Below are 17,916 nucleotides of genomic sequence, written 5' to 3' on the forward strand. Positions count from 1 at the left end.
TCCAAAGTAGTCTTATGACAGAGATGACCAATCTCAAAGCCGATGTCCTCATGAACCAAGCTTCCAATGAGAATGCCTGAACGATTTCACGGAAACCTTGCGCAATTACGAGAGAGAACCGAGACCTTGCCAGACTCATCTACCGTTTCTTCGAAGAGATAGACGCCATCTGGAAGGTACTCGGAAAGGACAGAACATGCAACACCGTACTTCGTGAGTACCAAATTTGAAGAAGGAATTGTCGAAAGAAGAGGAAGAAGAGGAAGAAGAGGAAGAAGAGAAACACGAAGAAGTTCCTGAAGCCGCTACATGGGCAACCCTTGTTGCCGATGACGGTTACGAAATTTCCCAACCCTACCCATACCAAATCCGCAACAAGGAGACAGGCAAGGTTCTTACCCCAGTCCTCAACAACTTGGGACACTTGAACCTTAACCTTCGGAATCGCGGTTCAATCTCCATGGGCAAGCTTGTCGCAATTCAATGGGTTCCAAATCCAGACAAGAAGACGAGGGTCAGACACATTGACGGTGACAAGCTCAACAACCGTAAGGAGAACCTCGAGTGGTTCTAAGAGTAAAAAAATTTTATTTTAGGGGGAAACCCCAAGTAAATTTAGGTGTTTATTTGGATAAGTATGTTAAATTAGGGTAATTTGCAAAATTAGTTCCCGACCTTTGAATTGGGCTCTTTCGTTATCCCAGTTGCGTAGGAGGTCGTCCCAGAGAGTTGGTAGAATTGCCAATCCAAGGACGATTTGTCCTCCCAGGCATTGAGGATGTACTGCTCGTAGAGTTTCATGACCTCTGCCTTGCACCAGACACCCTCTCCCTTGGAACGTAAGGCTTCTTCGAAGTGCTCGAATGCGATTGGCTGCTGACCATCCGAAATGACACTTTTTGTCCGTTTGGTCAATGTTTGTGTCTCGTGCCATAGTCGATGAAAATACAGACAAACAGGTTATATATGAGTTTGAGACCAAGAATGGTGTAACTCGACCTGTCCGATTCAAAGACTCCGAGGGCGACCATGAAATTAAACGGAAATTAGCTAGGAAGGAATATAAAAATTTTTTATTTCATGCAATGTTTTATTTCTGTGCCGTCTTCAAGTATGCCCCAATACTTACGCTTGGAGAGGACATGAACTTCGGTGAAAATTTTGTACCTTTCTGAATTGACCCATCTTTTCACCGACCATTCCCATTTCAATGAGTTTGTTGTATCCTTCTTCGTTCGTCATGAGTGCGTCAATGTTCTCATAGTAAACCTTCACTTTGGATTTGACTTCGGAGAAGAATTTGTTGTAGTTGTCAAGGACTGCCTTTGCGAACTGAGGGTAAGACCAATGTTCGACAATAGGTTTTAATGTGGTTACTAAGCCACTTTGACCTTGAGTGAATTCGACTTCAAAACAAAAGGAGAAAACCTTTCAACAAAGTTGTCGACCTTCTCATAATGTTTACTCTTCATCTCTTGAGGTTTCTTAATGGAATATCCCATGTCGAATTCATAAGCAATTTGAGTGTCATTGCAAGTTTGGGGTTTGAAGCTTTCCTAATATCATACAGTTGTTGTATGACTTTTCCAACTGTATAGTTCCTTCCCGGGAACTCACCATCTTCGTTTGGAATTCCAGTCGGAATATATTGGACAAACCTCATGTATGCAGCGTTAAGGTCGACATAGTATATCTTTTCGTTTGAGTCGAACTTGTCGCAACCAATTGGTCCAGTTTGTGGAAATTCAAGTGAGTCTCTTATCTTCTGAGAAACTTCTCCTGTTATCTCATAAACATCGTCGAAGCAACCTGTTTCATATAAAACCTTCTGACCTAACTCAGATGCTCTCCAATACAATTTGACGTCAATTGGATGTCTCAATGGAAGTTTGTTTATAGCATCTTGAAGTTCTTGCAACCTCATTGGAAGTTCTTCTGGTTCAGGTTGGTATCCGAACAATCCAACTCCTTGTGGAATTGTGTACTTCTTTTGTACTAGAACTTTGTCTGGAACAACTTTTGGTCTTGCTAACAGTGAAAAGTTTGTTTCGTCTTTTGGTACAAAAGTTTCTGTCAGCTTGTCATCTGGAATTGGTTTCCAACAAACCTTTCTCGAAAAGAATGTTTACAGCTCTGACAATGTTGCACTTGCCTTTTCCGAACAATGGGTTTGTAAGACTTTCGTTCAACATGAAGTGGTTGTGGACAATTACAATCTTCAACCATGGTAAATTGAACTCAACAACATAGTCGTCATGTGAAGAACCTTTAGCTGTAGGTATGTTGACTCGGATATTGACATTTGCCAACGGTGCAATTTTTGCCAATTGACCTCTGAGAATGTACCTTGTCTTCACACATGACTCAAGATACTTCATCTTCTCATCTGTAACAAGACCAGAGTTCCTGAGACATGTAAGAATGCAAGGTTCATTGACAATTGTTTCAATTGAATTGTAAATTCCATACCTTGTCAAGTCAATGTCAGACTTATTTATGAACGGAAAGTATCCAGCATGTTGTCTGACTGCTTGAGGGTTAGGTTGGTACCATTCGAACTTGACACTTGCAATTCCTTCAATTGCATTCAAAATGTCTGAGTCGGAGTCAACCATTTGTTCTCTCTTTGTAGTCTTGAAAGCGTCAAGAAGTTTTGCAGCTGTTTGTTCATTGCCATTTGCATAGTAAATGTGACCATCCAAATCCGTTATGGTCAATCTGAGATTGTGTCCTTTCTTATTTCCATCTTGAATTGCAGCAAGTACACCCATGAAGCCTTCTTTGTTCTTTCCTTCGTCAAAGTTTACTGTAAAGGTTCGACCAGATGTAATTTGACTTCTAACTTCACGATACTTCTCATATGCATATCTTGTTCTTTCCATGGGAGCATGACCATCCTCTGCACTACCTTTTTTCCTTCTCAAAGGATGCAATTGTTCGTCATGTTTCCAGTAGAATCTGGCAAAGCCGTCGTGTCCTTCAACTTGAGGTTCACTAACATCGAAAGGCATGTTCATAAGACGTTCTTCTTCTAACCTCTCTAGTCTGTTTGGATAATTGGCACGTGCTGTTTCCAAATCCATTTCGTAGCGAAGACCAGCCAGTTTGTCATAGACTTTTATGGGTCTTCCCTTCCTATATTTAAAATTCTTCGAAACTCTCCAACCATATCTTTGCAACTCTGCTTTTATTCTAGCAGACTTTTTGTCCATTCTATATGGGGGCATTTTTATAAAAATAAAAAAATATTTTTTTTCTTTACTTTACATAACCACCTGCTGCCATAAGTCTTTGACGCCAACCCATACCAGCTAATGAAGGTTGACTTGGTTTAGTTTCCAAACTAAACTTTGGTTTTGGTTTATCTTCAGTTTTTGGTTTCTCTTCTTCTATCGGTTTTTCGTCACTTTTCGGTTCCTCTGACTTTACTTCACTTGCAGGAACAGTTGTGTCGTCAACATCTTCATAAATATCATATGCCATTTGTTTTTGTTTTCCTTTCAACTTTTTGTGTTTGTTGTAAAGTTTAGAATATTTTGACTCTAAGTCAATGAGATGTTCTATAATGAACTGTTGGTCAGTGAAGTAAACTTTTCCATCTGTTGTCTCGAAAGCTCCTTCAGACTTCAATATTTTATTTGTGAGAGTCTGTTTCTTTTTTGAGATACTAGCCGTTCCATTTCTATGAAAAGTGACTTTATAGTTAGGGTTTGTATTTCCAGACCTGGCACTTTCTATTATTGAATTTTTCTCTTCATCTGTAAGTTCTTTGACAGGTTTTGACAATGGTTCTGAACTTTTTGTTTGTGGTGTCAAATCTACCGTTTCAACTTCTTCGGTCATTTCATCTCAGTAAAAAATTTTAGTTTGGTTTGTTTTCAACTGGTTGTTAGGTTTTTTAAGTCGGTCTAAAACTTCCTGAGGTATAGGAAGAACTTGACAAACACGTGTGTAACTGCTGGAAGTCGACAAATCCATCTTGAACCCATTTGTCTCAATGCTGTATTGTTCATTTCATCTCAGTAAAAAACTTTACATTCCCCAAGTTTGAGGTGGTTGCGGTTGGTTATTGTTTACCCACTGTTGTGCATGGTTATATCCTCTGTTAAAGAATCTTTCACCTTGGTCCATATAGTGTCCTGCTTGGTTATAGTAGTCATTTGCTTTGTTATAATAGTTTCCTGCTTGTCTTCCTACATTGTCCATCCATCCTTGAACTTTTCCTCTTGTTTCAGGATTTGGAATAAGATTTGCTGCATCTCGTGCTACATCCCAACCTTTCTGTACAGTTTGTATAATAGGTTGTGCTTTCTCTTTAAGTATACCTAATGTACTCAAAATCTTCCTTCCAACTCCAAATACACCTCTGGCTATTGTTCCACTGCGGGCAAAAATCTGGATGCAACTCCTGCTAATGCGCCAAATAAACCCATTTCTTATGGGTTAAAAAATGACGAATCCAAACAAGGACCCCTATGTTTCTAAGGCAACAAAAAAAGCACTCATGATAAAAATCTTTAGTTCAACACCAAATGCTTGGTTTATGGATATCTTGGAAAACATTCCGAGGTATAGAGAAGATGGACCTCCATACTGGCTAATATTTGTCGGTCAAAACACAAGATACTGTGAAGCCATACCATTATGGTCCAAAAATATTTTAGATGTGAAAACTGCTTTGACAATATTCGTTGACAAATACCATCCAACAAAACTGACATCTGACTGTGAAAGTTCTTTCAAATCAGATGATGTAAAAAACTATCTGCGTTCAAAAAATGTAAACCAAATTTCATTGTCGACCAAAACCATTCTGCTCTTGGTGTCATTGACGGTTGTATAAAAATGTTAGAGACTTAAACCAACCACAAGGTGGTGAAGCAAATGAAATGTCATATGACGACAAATATAGACACTTCTCCATGGCAAAGATGAGACAAGTTTTAAATATTTACAATAACCGTAAACAAAAAGGTTTGGGAAACCACTCCCCCGAAGAAATGAAAAACAACCCTGACTTAGAGAAAGACTATATATTTAATAATTTAGTCAAAAGGGATAACAAGAAAGAATGCGGGCTTCAAACTTCAGAAAGGTGACAAAGTAAAAATAGAAATACCTAAACGCGACCCATATGAAAATACTATTGACTATGACAACAATGGGAACCCGACAGGTACTCACATTCGTGTTCGTAAAAATAGAAGAAAGTATACAAGAGAATATTATGAAGTTTTAGGCAAACATGGCAAAATGTACACACTGCAAGCAGAAGATAAAACGACAATTGTCAGACCTCGTTTCAAACTTGTCAAAGTTCAAGGTGGTATACTTTCAAAAACAGTTCCTAACAAATATAAGACAACTCCTGACGAATATGCTAAAGAAGTTGAAAATGACGACTAAGCATTTCTATACCATGCGTAAACTGTCATGTAAGGTGGCATGTATTCTTTACTTTGTCCCGTTGTTTGCGTATATCCTGAAACGCGATGTGTATGGTTTCCATCTCCCTGAGTGTTACCCCAGAAACAATTTATAGCAAACTGAACGTTGTCTTTAACATCATATCCTTTACCTTTTTTCATTGCTGACCAATCCCAAAATTATGCTTATGCCAACCTGCTTGAGATGTACTTAAATCTATGTAGTGACTATGTGCAGGTAAATTTTCACCTGAAATCGTTTTACTTCCACCTGTTTCCTTTGAAGAGTTTGCACAATACAAAAACCTGTCGACTATTTGAGTCCAAGTTCCAAAACCCAGAACTGTTTCTGGTCTGGTAGAGTTCATTGACGTATAAATAGAGCCTATAGGATATAATGTTTGAAGCATTTCTGTCTTTAATGTTTGAAGCTCTGTTTTGTCTGCTTTCTTGTCATATAAATCTTGAGCAGTGAATTTAATATTATGTTCATCCTTCATGACATAAACATCTTTACATCTAATGTTTCTCATCGTCGTTATGTCGTCATCCGATGTTAAACCTTGTGGAAAGTTAGGAGGTTTACAATATATTGCATCCCCACCAGTTTCTTCAACCGTTCCTTCAATACTTTCTATAGCAACAGTTGTAAAACTTGTATGTGTATGGTTCTTATTTGCTTTCTTTTCAAGGCTAACGTTTAAGTCTGTTATTTCAGAAGATGTATGTGTATGTCCAACGGCACTTTTACTGTTTAAGGTTTCTTGTAAGTTTGTAATATCAGATATAGAATGTGTATGAGTCTTTTTAGAATATTCGTTTTCAGCTCTTGTCACTTCACTTGACATTTTATTGTCAACATATGTTTTGTCTGCTAGTTCAGGATGAGTATGTTCTTTTGTTGCATAAGCATTGTTAGCTCTTTCTTCTTCTTTTGCTATTGCATCGTCTACATATTCTTTGTCAGCTTTGTTGTCAACATCTGCTTTCAAAAGAAGTTCATTTATAGGTTTCTCGTTTAAAGTTCCTTTTGTTGGATTTATACAGACAGTATTGTTCTTCTTGTCTTGAAACAGAAACTCATCTGTCATTGGGTTTAATGTCAGTTTTAAGTTTCCTTCTTTCAATGACTCAGATATCTTAGAATAGTTTGAAAAGTTTGTTGTGTTCTTATTTAGAGCTTGCATAATGAGTTGTCGGTTGTGTTGTATTTCTCTCATAGACGCTGTTTCATTTGACATTTTTATTCTAGATAAAATATGCTTCCAATAGAAAAAGAAAATTCAAGAGTTGCTACAACTAAACCATTAGATGAACTTTTTACTAATGTCGGTCAAAAGTTTGAGACAGAGACCGTAAAGCATGAAGGCTATCGTTTTGACTACCATTAAGATGGCTAAGAGACCCATCTGTCACAAAAGCTATTGGCTTTCGTAGAATGAAGTCCATTTCAGAAGCCATACATGGTTTCCCATTTACGGTCGGTTTTGGAGTTCGATACTATAACAAAGAAAAACGTATGTATGAGAAATTTAACAGGGAAAACTTTTACAAGTTAGTTTGCTTGTAAACTTAGAAACAACTCTTCAAGCTTTTCAAGAAAAATAAACGATATCTATCTCGAATATGCAAAACAGTATAACATTGACGAAGGAGAGTACCATCTCGATATTATTTATGACAGGAAAAATGCAACTGTTAAAATCAATAGAATAGAAGACCTTGGAGAAAACGTTTATATTTCTACAAAATATAACAACTTGGCATGGCATAGATTTTTGAGGATGTTAAATCAGCCTGCAGCATATCCAGTACACCCAGACTTTTATGAAGTCGAAAACCCTAATGGAACATATGAAAATGTTTTCGACCAAGATGCTATTATTGTTCATGCTTCATTTTCTGGCGCCCAAAACTCTTTCTTATGCTTGGCAAATGACTTTTACGAAAACCTACAAAGTTATACGAACCACCAAGTGGAAGTATTTCAGACTTTCAAGTATGGTTTACTACAGATGGAAGAAAAAGAATAATTCCATTATACCATGCGTTTTACTTAGAACTTAGTTTCATATACAACTACTATCGAACGGTAAAAATATAATTTTTTAATACGGTTGAGGTGTTGGATTTGGTTGCCAACTAGACTGTGGTGCAGGTTCAGGCTGTTGTATAACAGGAGCTTGCTCTTCTGGTTCAGGGTCTTTAGGTAAATACCAACGAACTGACCTACTCTTTTACCAATATTTTTGACTCCGTTCCAAATTCCTCTTCCTACGGTTTTTTATTCCATTCCATATACCTCTTCCAACTCTTCTGAAGAAGTTTCCAATACTACTGAAGAAACCCATTTACTATATGTAAAAATCTAATGTCCGCCTAGTCTCTTACGTTTCCTGTTGAGTTCCATAGCATTCTTTAACTGGAGCTCATACATTCTGTTTCTCCTCTGGTAGAAAACATATTCTGGGTCAACTCCTGTGTTCGCGTCATCTGCATAAAGTTGTTTATATCCCACCTCAGGGTTTGTATAAAACTCTTTCCATCTCATATTTGCATACCATGGTGGCAAACCTAACGCAGCGTCATTTGACATTGCAGTTTGCATTTGTACATCTGTTGGCACTTGACCATAGTTTGCCATTGCAGTTTGTATTCTAACTTCATTTGGAATATTCTCTGGGTTTGGTTGTCCAGGTTGCTGTGCATTCGCTAAGTTCTGTGCGTCCATTTAATATTAGATAAAAATATCTCTTACGAGTACATATACTGAACATTTGCAGGCATTGGTTCATCTTCATATTCTCTGTACTTTTCTGCCACGTCAAATAAATAAATGACACAATGGAAAAAACCTAAAACAAGTAGTCCGATTTCAAACCACATTTACTTACTAATAAAATTTCTTTGTTATGACACTTTCTCCAGTTTATAGGTCCTCTCTCATATTCTATCTTGTCATATCTAAACTCATAGTCATGTATGTCCTCTAACCATCTCATAACGGTTTCCAAACCACTTTTATCGGATGTAAAGTAAAAGCATGGATGGTTATGTAAAACGTCTAAAGTTTCTAAAGAGTCTCTCAAAGTCCAGTCTACTTGGTATTGAAAATCCCATGTGTTATAGAACGGCGGGTCCACTATAAAGAAAACATTTTCCTTGTCTTTATATTTTTCATACAAATCTGTCCAATGACATCTCACAAACTCTATACCCTCAATATATTTTTCTATGTCCTCTTTGAAAACATTTGTATAGTTAAGATATAAAACTTTTGACATAAGTGTTTCAATGTCATGAACTCTTATAGAACCACTATATAATAGTCTAGCAGATATACTATCCCAGTCTATATATTCTGCTTTTTTCAAAACCTCTCTCACAATATTTTTGTTATCTAATGGTATACGTTCCATCTTACCTATAGGTATCTTTTCTTTTAACTCTTTCAATATATTGTTTGTGTCTGGAATATGTTTGAGACGGTCCATATAGTTGTCGAAGTCATTGCATATAATCTTTGAGTCTGGGAATATTATATGACACAAATGGGATATATAGAAACTTCCACCGAACAAATCTACAAATGTTAGACCATTCGGTAGTTTCTTAAGTTCTCTCAATATAATATCTTTACATCTACTCTTATTTCCAAAGAACGGTAACGGTGGTTTTGTAAAATTCATTTATATATAATAATAAAAATGTTTTTCCCTGAAAAGTGACAGAAAAGTGACAAAACATGAAAACATATATAATTTGTGAAAAGCGACACATTATATAATGTTTTCGACTCAGAAGAAGGCTTCTTCCCAGAAGCAATGGAGGAAGAAGAAGAGTCCTCCGAATATAAACTTCATTTATTAATAAACATCATCAGGGCTAGAAGGCACGAAGTGCCTGGAAGCCCCACTACTTTTTTTTTATTTTTCCAATTAAAATTCAAAAAGGACACCATTCGGAATCGTCCAAAAATGAAATCGAGAAAGGGATAGACTAGCCCATTGTCACTTTTTAATTTAGCAAATGAACGCTTATGGAGTGGAGTTTTTGGGTAAATCTGATTTGCTTATAAATGAAATAAAATCAAAAGAAACCATATTGGCATTATATTATGCAAAAATAAATGATCTTACTTAGTACTTTTAAAGTTAATTTCAGAAAAAATTTGACACAATGGTATCCGGCACATACAAGTGGTGTACAACCAAAATATAAGTTGGTTTAAACATATATTGCTATATCTCATGATCTTACTTAGTACTTTTAAAGTTAATTTCAGAAAAAATTTGACACAATGGTATCCGGCACATACAAGTGGTGTACAACCAAAATATAAGTTGGTTTAAACATATATTGCTATATCTCATGATCTTACTTAGTACTTTTAAAGTTAATTTCAGAAAAAATTTGACACAACGGTATCCGGCACATACAAGTGGTGTACAACCAAAATATAAGTTGGTTTAAACATATATTGCTATATCTCATGATCTTACTTAGTACTTTTAAAGTTAATTTCAGAAAAAATTTGACACAATGGTATCCGGCACATACAAGTGGTGTACAACCAAAATTTCATATCCCTAGTTTTACATTTATGTTTAGTTTTATTTCACCTAATTTTCAAAGATCATAATTGAATTAGATGGCCAAGCTATTCAAAACACGACCAAACTTATCAAAATAAGACCAATATATTCAAAATTCTTTATTCTTTCAAATCATTTCATTTTAATGCAGATCCAAGATCACGAACTCACATATATCGAGTTGCTTAAGTATGGAGTGCAACAAGAAATCCACGCAGGTTGTAGTTATTCATATAAAACTAGGAAAGAAAGAAATCAAATCCAATTTAATTGTAAGTGGCCGAATTGTCCATGTCGCTTCCTTGTTGATACACTTCCCGATGACAAGTACCACATACGAAAATGTATTAACACCCACAATCATTCTGCCCCTTTTCCAAACAAATCACAACAAATTACATCATATTTTTCTAGATCTTATTTAACAAGATATTTTGAATCAAATCAAAACCGTGTTTACGCACAATTAAGGTGTTTCAAAGATCTTAATATCCCATTTGATAGTGGGATCATTCCGGAAATGTTTCAACAATCTACAGATGCTTTAAAAAAGTTTTCTAAACGCCTTCATGCAATCAATACCCGTTTCTCAGCGGATGATGTTACATCTCTTGCAATTTTTGTCGACATGGTTAAGAGTCATTCTCCAGATGATCTCATCGAGTTTATTCACGAGCCAGATCGTATGATTTTCTATTACGCCCCATTCGAAGCAAATGCTTTTTCACATCAAATACAAACTTATCACATTGATTCCACTTATAAGCTCTTGCGCTCTCGCATACCATTTTATGCCGTCACTGGCAAATTCGCGGAATCAATTGTTTTCCGTTTTTGTATTTTTTCGTTTGGCCCGACACAAGTGAAAATATACAAGTTTGTCTCACAGCATATTTTGGCTCCATCAATCGCGAACCATCTTATTTTTCAATGGACTGCGCACCTCAAATCACAAATGCTGTTGAAACAGCCATCCCCTTATGCCAGATCATTTGGTGTGGCGTTCATGTGTTGCGCGCTGTCATGAGAAAGGCTGAAAAGTTTCAAGATCGTTCCAACTTCGAAACTTTCTATAACTTAATGAAGTTATTGGTCTTTGGTTCTGAAGAGGAAGAAATTGATCCTGATGAAGTTTACAACAATTTAGAAGAAATTTTAAATGAGGAACCTGCTGCCCATGAATACTTTGACCGACAGTGGCGCCATCATCTTGACAGGTGGATGCTTCGCTATATAAATGAAGGAGATGGAACAAACAACATCTCCGAATCACATTTCAAGGTTTTGAAGCACCAGTACTTCCCAGAAAGGCGAAATCTTCGACTCGATGAACTTGTCATCGAGTTATATTCCAGTGTTGTTCCTTCATTCCTGATTAAGTTGCAAATTAAAGGTCTGGATTCAGAGAGAAGTGTTAAAGTTATCAAAAAAGTCACAAGAGATTTCGAAGAAATGACACAATTTAAAAAAGTCGAATGCATCAGTATGCTTGAAGCTGTTCAGAAAGGTCTGAAAAATGATACACTTGATCCCAACATTGTTTACTCAACATTAAAAATATTATTGCAAAGAAAACATTTGATTTAATAAACATTTAATTTATTATAATTAATTTTTTATTACAGTATAGTAAAAAATGCTATAAATAAATTATTATATTTTATTAAAATGTGACTTTTAATAGTAAGTGAATAAAATAAATCAGGAATTGGGAAAGAAATAAGGTTAATTAAAAATAATGAAAATTACAAGTTTAAGGTTAATGAAAAAGTGACAATGGGCGAGTTTGTCCCCCACTCAAATGAAATCTTGGAGGTTTGCCAAAATTGAATCCGCCAGTATTTATCGACCAAAATTATAATAAAAATAATTTTCGCAAAGTACTCTATCCAAATCATTCTTCAAAAAAATATTTTTTTGGTTCTTTTGTATAAAAAACGTTACACAAAACGCTTAGAAAATTTAAAATTTTTTCGAAAAAAATCTTTTTTTCATTAATGTGCTAGCTTTTTGAAAAATAATCATATCGGTAGATAGGGGATAATATAGAGGTGCTTTATGAATAACTAAAATTCGGGAAAACTTGATATTCAACGAGAAAAACGCTTAACGAATCTCACATTTCTTGTAAACTTCACAAAAAATTGAGAACCTTATCTGGTCGTAAGCCTCCCTTAAGTCGGATAATTAGGACAACCATCCATAATGATGGATTTTAAAAGAGGTAAACACAGCACCTCCTTGCTTGTCATTAAAAATTGTACAATTGCTCAATGAATGTAAAAATTCGATATTTTTTCCCCGTTTTAAAGTTTTGTATTTACACTCAATTTTCTTAGTGTTGTATTCTACAGCATTTACAATATATTGAACATTATTTAATAAATTTAAATATTCATTTGCAAATGCTGTAGAAAAATGTAGAAAAATCTATTGGAGTCTACTAGGATGAAGTTTTATTAGAATATGATAAAGGAACAACTAAAGTTTTAACGAATTTTGAATATTCATCGAGTAATGTGATATTTTCTTTTTTATTAATTTTATTTTCATAATTATTAACTATAGGAATTAGAGCTTCACATTTAGATGTAGATAAATGAGATAAATTTAAATATTTTTCTTCTGTTTTGATATTATCCATAGTAATATCATCTGGAATAGATGGAGTACTCTGAACATAACAATTTTAACTGTAAATGATGATCCACCTTTGTAAAAAAGTTTAAATCTTGATGGACCTTCATTTCCAAATATAGAACAGTTTTCAATTGTTATAATTCCATCACAACGAATTATTCCATAAGATGTTGTACTCACTTTGTTTTTCAAAATGTTGCAAAAGGAAACAAAATATGTTTTATAATTATTATGAGCTAATACTTGATCATAAGGTTTGCATGTTGTATTTTCAATTGTACAAAATGAAACTGATGCTGAATTATAAAGTGCATAACCTGAGCCAGCACTTGCTATGCATTGACTGATATTCGATGATCGAATAGAAATGTTTCCATTCCATACAGCTATTGTACATATTAGTTTTTCGTTTCCACAAAGACAAATTGATGAATCATAGACAAAATTTAGTTTGGTTGAATCTTTACAATTTGTATAGGAGTGGTGGCCTCCTTTCCAATCACCTGCAGTTGTTTGTGAAGATAACGAACAAATTCTGTATTGTACAAAAGAACTTTTGCAGCTAAAATAAACACTTCCACCACTACTTGTACTAGTGTTGTTATTAAAGTTGCATTCCGAATGTAATACTTTGATGTTGTCAGATGAATATTTGATTGCACCAGTTTTGAAGTCAAAGAAGAAACTGAGTAAGACAAAACACTCTTGATTGTTGATAGGTACTGAGCAATTGATGCATGTGATTGGATTTGACTGATTTTCTGTTTGGTAAAAATAAGTCCAAGAATCAAATGGAACAACATACCTTTAGATTTTATCTCAAAATTTTGTAAACTATTCAACTTTGGTATTTTTTTTAGTTTGTAAAGTTTGTAAAGTGTCGAATTTCGATATATTTGACATTGTAAAGTCTGCTTTAGTGAATTACAAACTTTGCTGAGAAATAAGATGCAATATAGACTCAATCCAGCTCTGGAAGATATTTGGAACTTTATATTAGAAAAATAGAGTTCAAAATATTTAGCAGAGCTGGATTGAGCCCATATTAAATTTATTAAAGCCCCTTCCGAAAAGAAGAGGCTTTAGTGAATCGAGAGTGAGAGGCTCCATCACTCCTGATCTTGACGAAAGGGAGTTCTGGAGCTCCTGGAAAGCAGAAGGTTGCTTTGATCAAAAAGAGCCAAGTCCTCTTTAATGAACAATGTCAAAAAAAAAGAGATTTATTTTTATTCAAGCACCGAAGATTTGACTATTAACTTCACCAACTTCGGAGATTGGTTGAGAACCATACAAATACTGGATCTGGACCTTCATCTGTAGTTTAGAATTTCCTGTGTTGTTGAGCATAATGTTCTGAACAATTGGATTTCCGCCGACTGGGTCAAGTTTGTTTCCGCTTGGCTGTGCTGCCTGCAATTGCCAGCCAATAGGTACACCGTACTTCACAGCGAAGTTAGACAGTGTCTGATTTCCTAATCCGAAAATAGAAGCTCTAATAGCGAGCTGCTTTGGATTCTGCGGGTTTGCTCTGAGTTCGAAATAGATAACATAGTCTGTCTTCCTCAATGCCTCAACTGCTCCTGGATTTGGCTTTGGTGCAGGCTTTGCTTGTACTTGTGGAGCAGGATTTTGAGAGGTTTGGTTCACCAGGGAAGTAGAAGTATTCAAATTTTGAGAAGGTTTGTTTGGCTGTGATGGAGCCATTCCAAGTAATTGGTCGATTGGATTTGCAGCAGCTGGAGCTGATTGTTTTGGCTGTGATGTTCCTGTGATATCGATAAGTAAGTCTTCATCCTTATCCGCACCAGTCTGCGAGTCAACAATGATTGCAGCACCTTCTTCTGCAACAGTTTCGACTGGAGCTAATACTTCATCGCATAAATCTTCGTTTCCAAGTAAAAGTGACATTTCTCCTGCGCGTTGTTGGACATCCGAGTTTGTAGAATTGCTCAATGTCTGTAAGAAATCGATTGTCTCTTGTTTCTTATTGAATCTGACTGAGAGTTTTGAGAGAGCTGTAATAATATAACCTTTTGTCTGGTCTGTTGTCTGAGGAAGGCCCATAATCTGCTTCAAGTTCTCGTAGCTGCCATCGTCTGTTGTAGAAAACTCGCCGATAACCCAAGCTGATACTTGAATCAAAGTTTGGTTGTCGGAGAAGTTCATTAGAGAGCCACCGAGCTGGCGAACAGCATGTGGTTGTAATGACGGTGTATGTATAAGCAAACGACCGATGGAAGTGATGATATCTGCTCCAACGTAATTTCCGCTATCAATAAGAATGCGGTGGATTGTATCGAAGTTCCATATCGGGTTAGGCGCGAATCTCTGAACGGCTGTGAAAATTTTTGCGACCAATTCTGCTCTGAATTCTGAATCTGCGAGTTTTACGTAGTCCAAGACCTCTGGGATGAGAGTTTCCACGTTCTTCTCGTCGACAAGTGCGGAAACAACGTCCAAAGCTCTGCGGCGGATGGATGGATCGCGGTGATTCAAGCATTGGACAACTTGTGTCTTGTAACGTTGTAAAGCGATTGAATCTCCTGATGTACGATCGATAATTTCACGGCCTTGGTAAAGAACGCGAGAGAAAACTGAAAGAGCGGAATATAAAACGTTTGCCTCCTTAAATTGGAAGAGACGGCCAATCTGTGCGAAGGCCAGACCTCTAAGCGATGGTTTCTTGGCTGTAGCAACGATAGTTTCGACAGCTTGGTAAAGTAATGCTCGTCCTGTGTTTCTCTTGAGTTCTACACCGGTAGCGATTGCTTCTAATGTATCATCCAAGTCATCGCTTGGCTTCTTGAGGATTGCGAGGACTTTCATTATACGAATTTGTAAAAATGGATCATTGAAAACTGTAAATGAGAATTCGCGGCTTGCTTTCGAGCTATTAAGCTGCTTTAAAATCTTTGTAAATGCTGGAGCATATTTCTCCCATCCTGGAATGAAAGATGGGTCTGTTAAGATGATATGAGACATAAGATTGATAGCTGAAATGACGACACCATGGGATCCGTGCTTAAGGAGGTGTTGGACTGATTGCTTGAAGTTTTCGGCAAGCTCAGGAACGCGTTCGACGATTCTACAAGCAGCCATTGCAGCACGCTTCATAACGGCTGGCTCTGGTGAATCGATAAGCTTCTGTACTTCTGTTGTAACTGATCTGCACATTTCTGCAGAGCCGATATTTGCAAGTAATGTAAGAGCAAGGCATTGTATGCGAAAATCTGGAGATTGAAGATCTTTTGTGATTGTGTGTGTAATTAATACTGTCAATTCTGAAGCCTCATCAAGCATTGTTGCTGCAGCGATATATCCAATTCTTTTATAACTGAAAACGTCGTTGCTCATTAATGTGAGTACTTCCATTTGACCGTATGCAACTGTCTCACCTAATGTAGCAAGGAATATCATTTTAGAAACGATTCTTGGCCTGAGGATTGGATCACATTCGCGAATATAATTTCTAATATCAGCTTGTTCGCTATTAATTAAAAATCTCTCGTGCTCGATACTATCTGCAAGCCTTACAGATGCTATAAATTCCGCGAGAGGTTGAGTCATCTATATATTGCTATTTTTGCGGTTTTTTGGCTTCAAATTTTCTACATGTCTGTCTAGATTTTTATCCAAATATCTTACCATTGTTTTCTGTGCCGATAAGGATGAAAATAGTATATGTTGTTACAACGCACATGAATTATAAAAAAAAAAAAAAAAAAAAAAAAAAAAAAAAAAAAAAAAAAAGGGAGTGGGGCTTCCAGGCACTTCGTGCCTTCTAGCCCTGATGTTGATGTTTAGTATAAATGAAGTTTTTATTCGGAGGACTCTTCTTCTTCCTCCATTGCTTCTGGGAAGAAGCCTTCTTCTGGGTCGAAAACATTATATAATGTGTCGCTTTTCACAAATTATATATGTTTTCATGTTTTGTCACTTTTCTGTCACTTTTCAGGGAAAAACATTTTTATTATTATATATAAATGAATTTTACAAAACCACCGTTACCGTTCTTTGGAAATAAGAGTAGATGTAAAGATATTATATTGAGAGAACTTAAGAAACTACCGAATGGTCTAACATTTGTAGATTTGTTCGGTGGAAGTTTCTATATATCCCATTTGTGCCATATAATATTTCCAGACTCAAAGATTATATGCAATGACTTCGACAACTATATGGACCGTCTCAAACATATACCAGATACAAACAATATATTGAAAGAGTTAAAAGAAAAGATACCTATAGGTAAGATGGAACGTATACCATTAGATAAGAAAAATATTGTGAGAGAGGTTTTGAAAAAAGCAGAATATATAGACTGGGATAGTATATCTGCTAGACTATTATATAGTGGTGCTATAAGAGTTCATGACATTGAAACACTTATGTCAAAAGTTTTATATCTTAACTATACAAATGTTTTCAAAGAGGACATAGAAAAATATATTGAGGGTATAGAGTTTGTGAGATGTCATTGGACAGAGTTGTATGAAAAATATAAAAACAAGGAAAATGTTTTCTTTATAGTGGACCCGCCGTTCTTTAACACATGGGATTTTCAATACCAAGTAGACTGGACTTTGAGAGACTCTTTAGAAACTTTAGACGTTTTACATAACCATCCATGCTTTTACTTTACATCCGATAAAAGTGGTTTGGAAACCGTTATGAGATGGTTAGAGGACATACATGACTATGAGTTTATATATGACAAGATAGAATATGAGAGAGGTCCTATAAACTGGAGAAAGTGTCACAATAAAGAAATTTTATTAGTAAGTAAATGTGGTTTGAAATAGGACTACTTGTTTTAGGTTTTTTCCATTGTGTCATTTATTTCTTTGACGTGGCAGAAAGTACAGAGAATATGAAGATGAACCAATGCCTGCAAATGTCCAGTATATGTACTCGTAAGAGATATTTTTATCTAATATTAAATGGACGCACAGAACTTAGCGAATGCGCAGCAACCTGGACAACCAAACCCAGAGAATATTCCAAATGAAGTTAGAATACAAACTGCAATGGCAAACTATGGTCAAGTGCCAACAGATGTACAAATGCAAACTGCCATGTCAAATGACGCTGCGTTAGGTTTGCCACCATGGTATGCAAATATGAGATGGAAAGAGTTTTATACAAACCCTGAGGTGGGATATAAACAACTTTATGCAGATGACGCGAACACAGGAGTTGACCCAGAATATGTTTTCTACCAGAGGAGAAACAGAATGTATGATCTCCAGTTAAAG

At 36.0% G+C, this 17,916-nt stretch overlaps 6 protein-coding genes and 1 pseudogene across 7 annotated transcripts, besides 3 other annotated features; 3 read left to right on the forward strand and 4 right to left on the reverse strand.

Moving 5' to 3' along the window:
* Positions 1-9,360: part of a mobile genetic element that runs on past the window's edge.
* On the forward strand, positions 227-574 carry TVAGG3_0467820 (HNH endonuclease family; the record flags this gene model as incomplete). Its single annotated transcript, XM_051235354.1, has 1 exon — positions 227-574. The coding sequence occupies one exon, from the start codon at positions 227-229 to the stop codon at positions 572-574; it is 348 nt and encodes a 115-aa protein (XP_051093178.1).
* TVAGG3_0467830 (uncharacterized protein) lies at positions 1,565-2,080 on the reverse strand (the record flags this gene model as incomplete). The annotated part of the gene is made up of 1 exon (XM_051235355.1): positions 1,565-2,080. A coding segment is annotated over one exon (516 nt), but the record flags the coding sequence as incomplete, so codon positions are not given.
* TVAGG3_0467840 (uncharacterized protein) lies at positions 3,350-3,843 on the reverse strand (the record flags this gene model as incomplete). Its single annotated transcript, XM_051235356.1, has 1 exon — positions 3,350-3,843. A coding segment is annotated over one exon (494 nt), but the record flags the coding sequence as incomplete, so codon positions are not given.
* TVAGG3_0467850 lies at positions 5,403-6,667 on the reverse strand (annotated as a pseudogene). Its single transcript has one exon. A coding segment is annotated over exon 1 (1,265 nt).
* A 51-nt stretch (positions 9,361-9,411) lies between the features above and the next one.
* Positions 9,412-11,820: a mobile genetic element.
* TVAGG3_0467870 (MULE transposase domain-containing protein) lies at positions 10,952-11,168 on the forward strand (the record flags this gene model as incomplete). Its single annotated transcript, XM_051235357.1, has 1 exon — positions 10,952-11,168. A coding segment is annotated over one exon (217 nt), but the record flags the coding sequence as incomplete, so codon positions are not given.
* Positions 11,243-11,608, forward strand: TVAGG3_0467880 (MULE transposase domain-containing protein; the record flags this gene model as incomplete). Its single annotated transcript, XM_001316353.1, has 1 exon — positions 11,243-11,608. One exon carries the CDS (start codon positions 11,243-11,245, stop codon positions 11,606-11,608), a length of 366 nt encoding a protein of 121 aa, XP_001316388.1.
* A 1,932-nt stretch (positions 11,821-13,752) lies between the features above and the next one.
* Positions 13,753-16,240, reverse strand: TVAGG3_0467890 (intracellular protein transport; the record flags this gene model as incomplete). The annotated part of the gene is made up of 1 exon (XM_001316352.1): positions 13,892-16,228. One exon carries the CDS (start codon positions 16,226-16,228, stop codon positions 13,892-13,894), a length of 2,337 nt encoding a protein of 778 aa, XP_001316387.1.
* A 141-nt stretch (positions 16,241-16,381) lies between these two features.
* Positions 16,382-17,916: part of a mobile genetic element that runs on past the window's edge.

The sequence above is a fragment of the Trichomonas vaginalis genome, chromosome II (genome assembly GCF_026262505.1).
Source record: "Trichomonas vaginalis G3 chromosome II, whole genome shotgun sequence".
Classification (NCBI taxonomy): Eukaryota; Parabasalia; order Trichomonadida; family Trichomonadidae; genus Trichomonas; species Trichomonas vaginalis.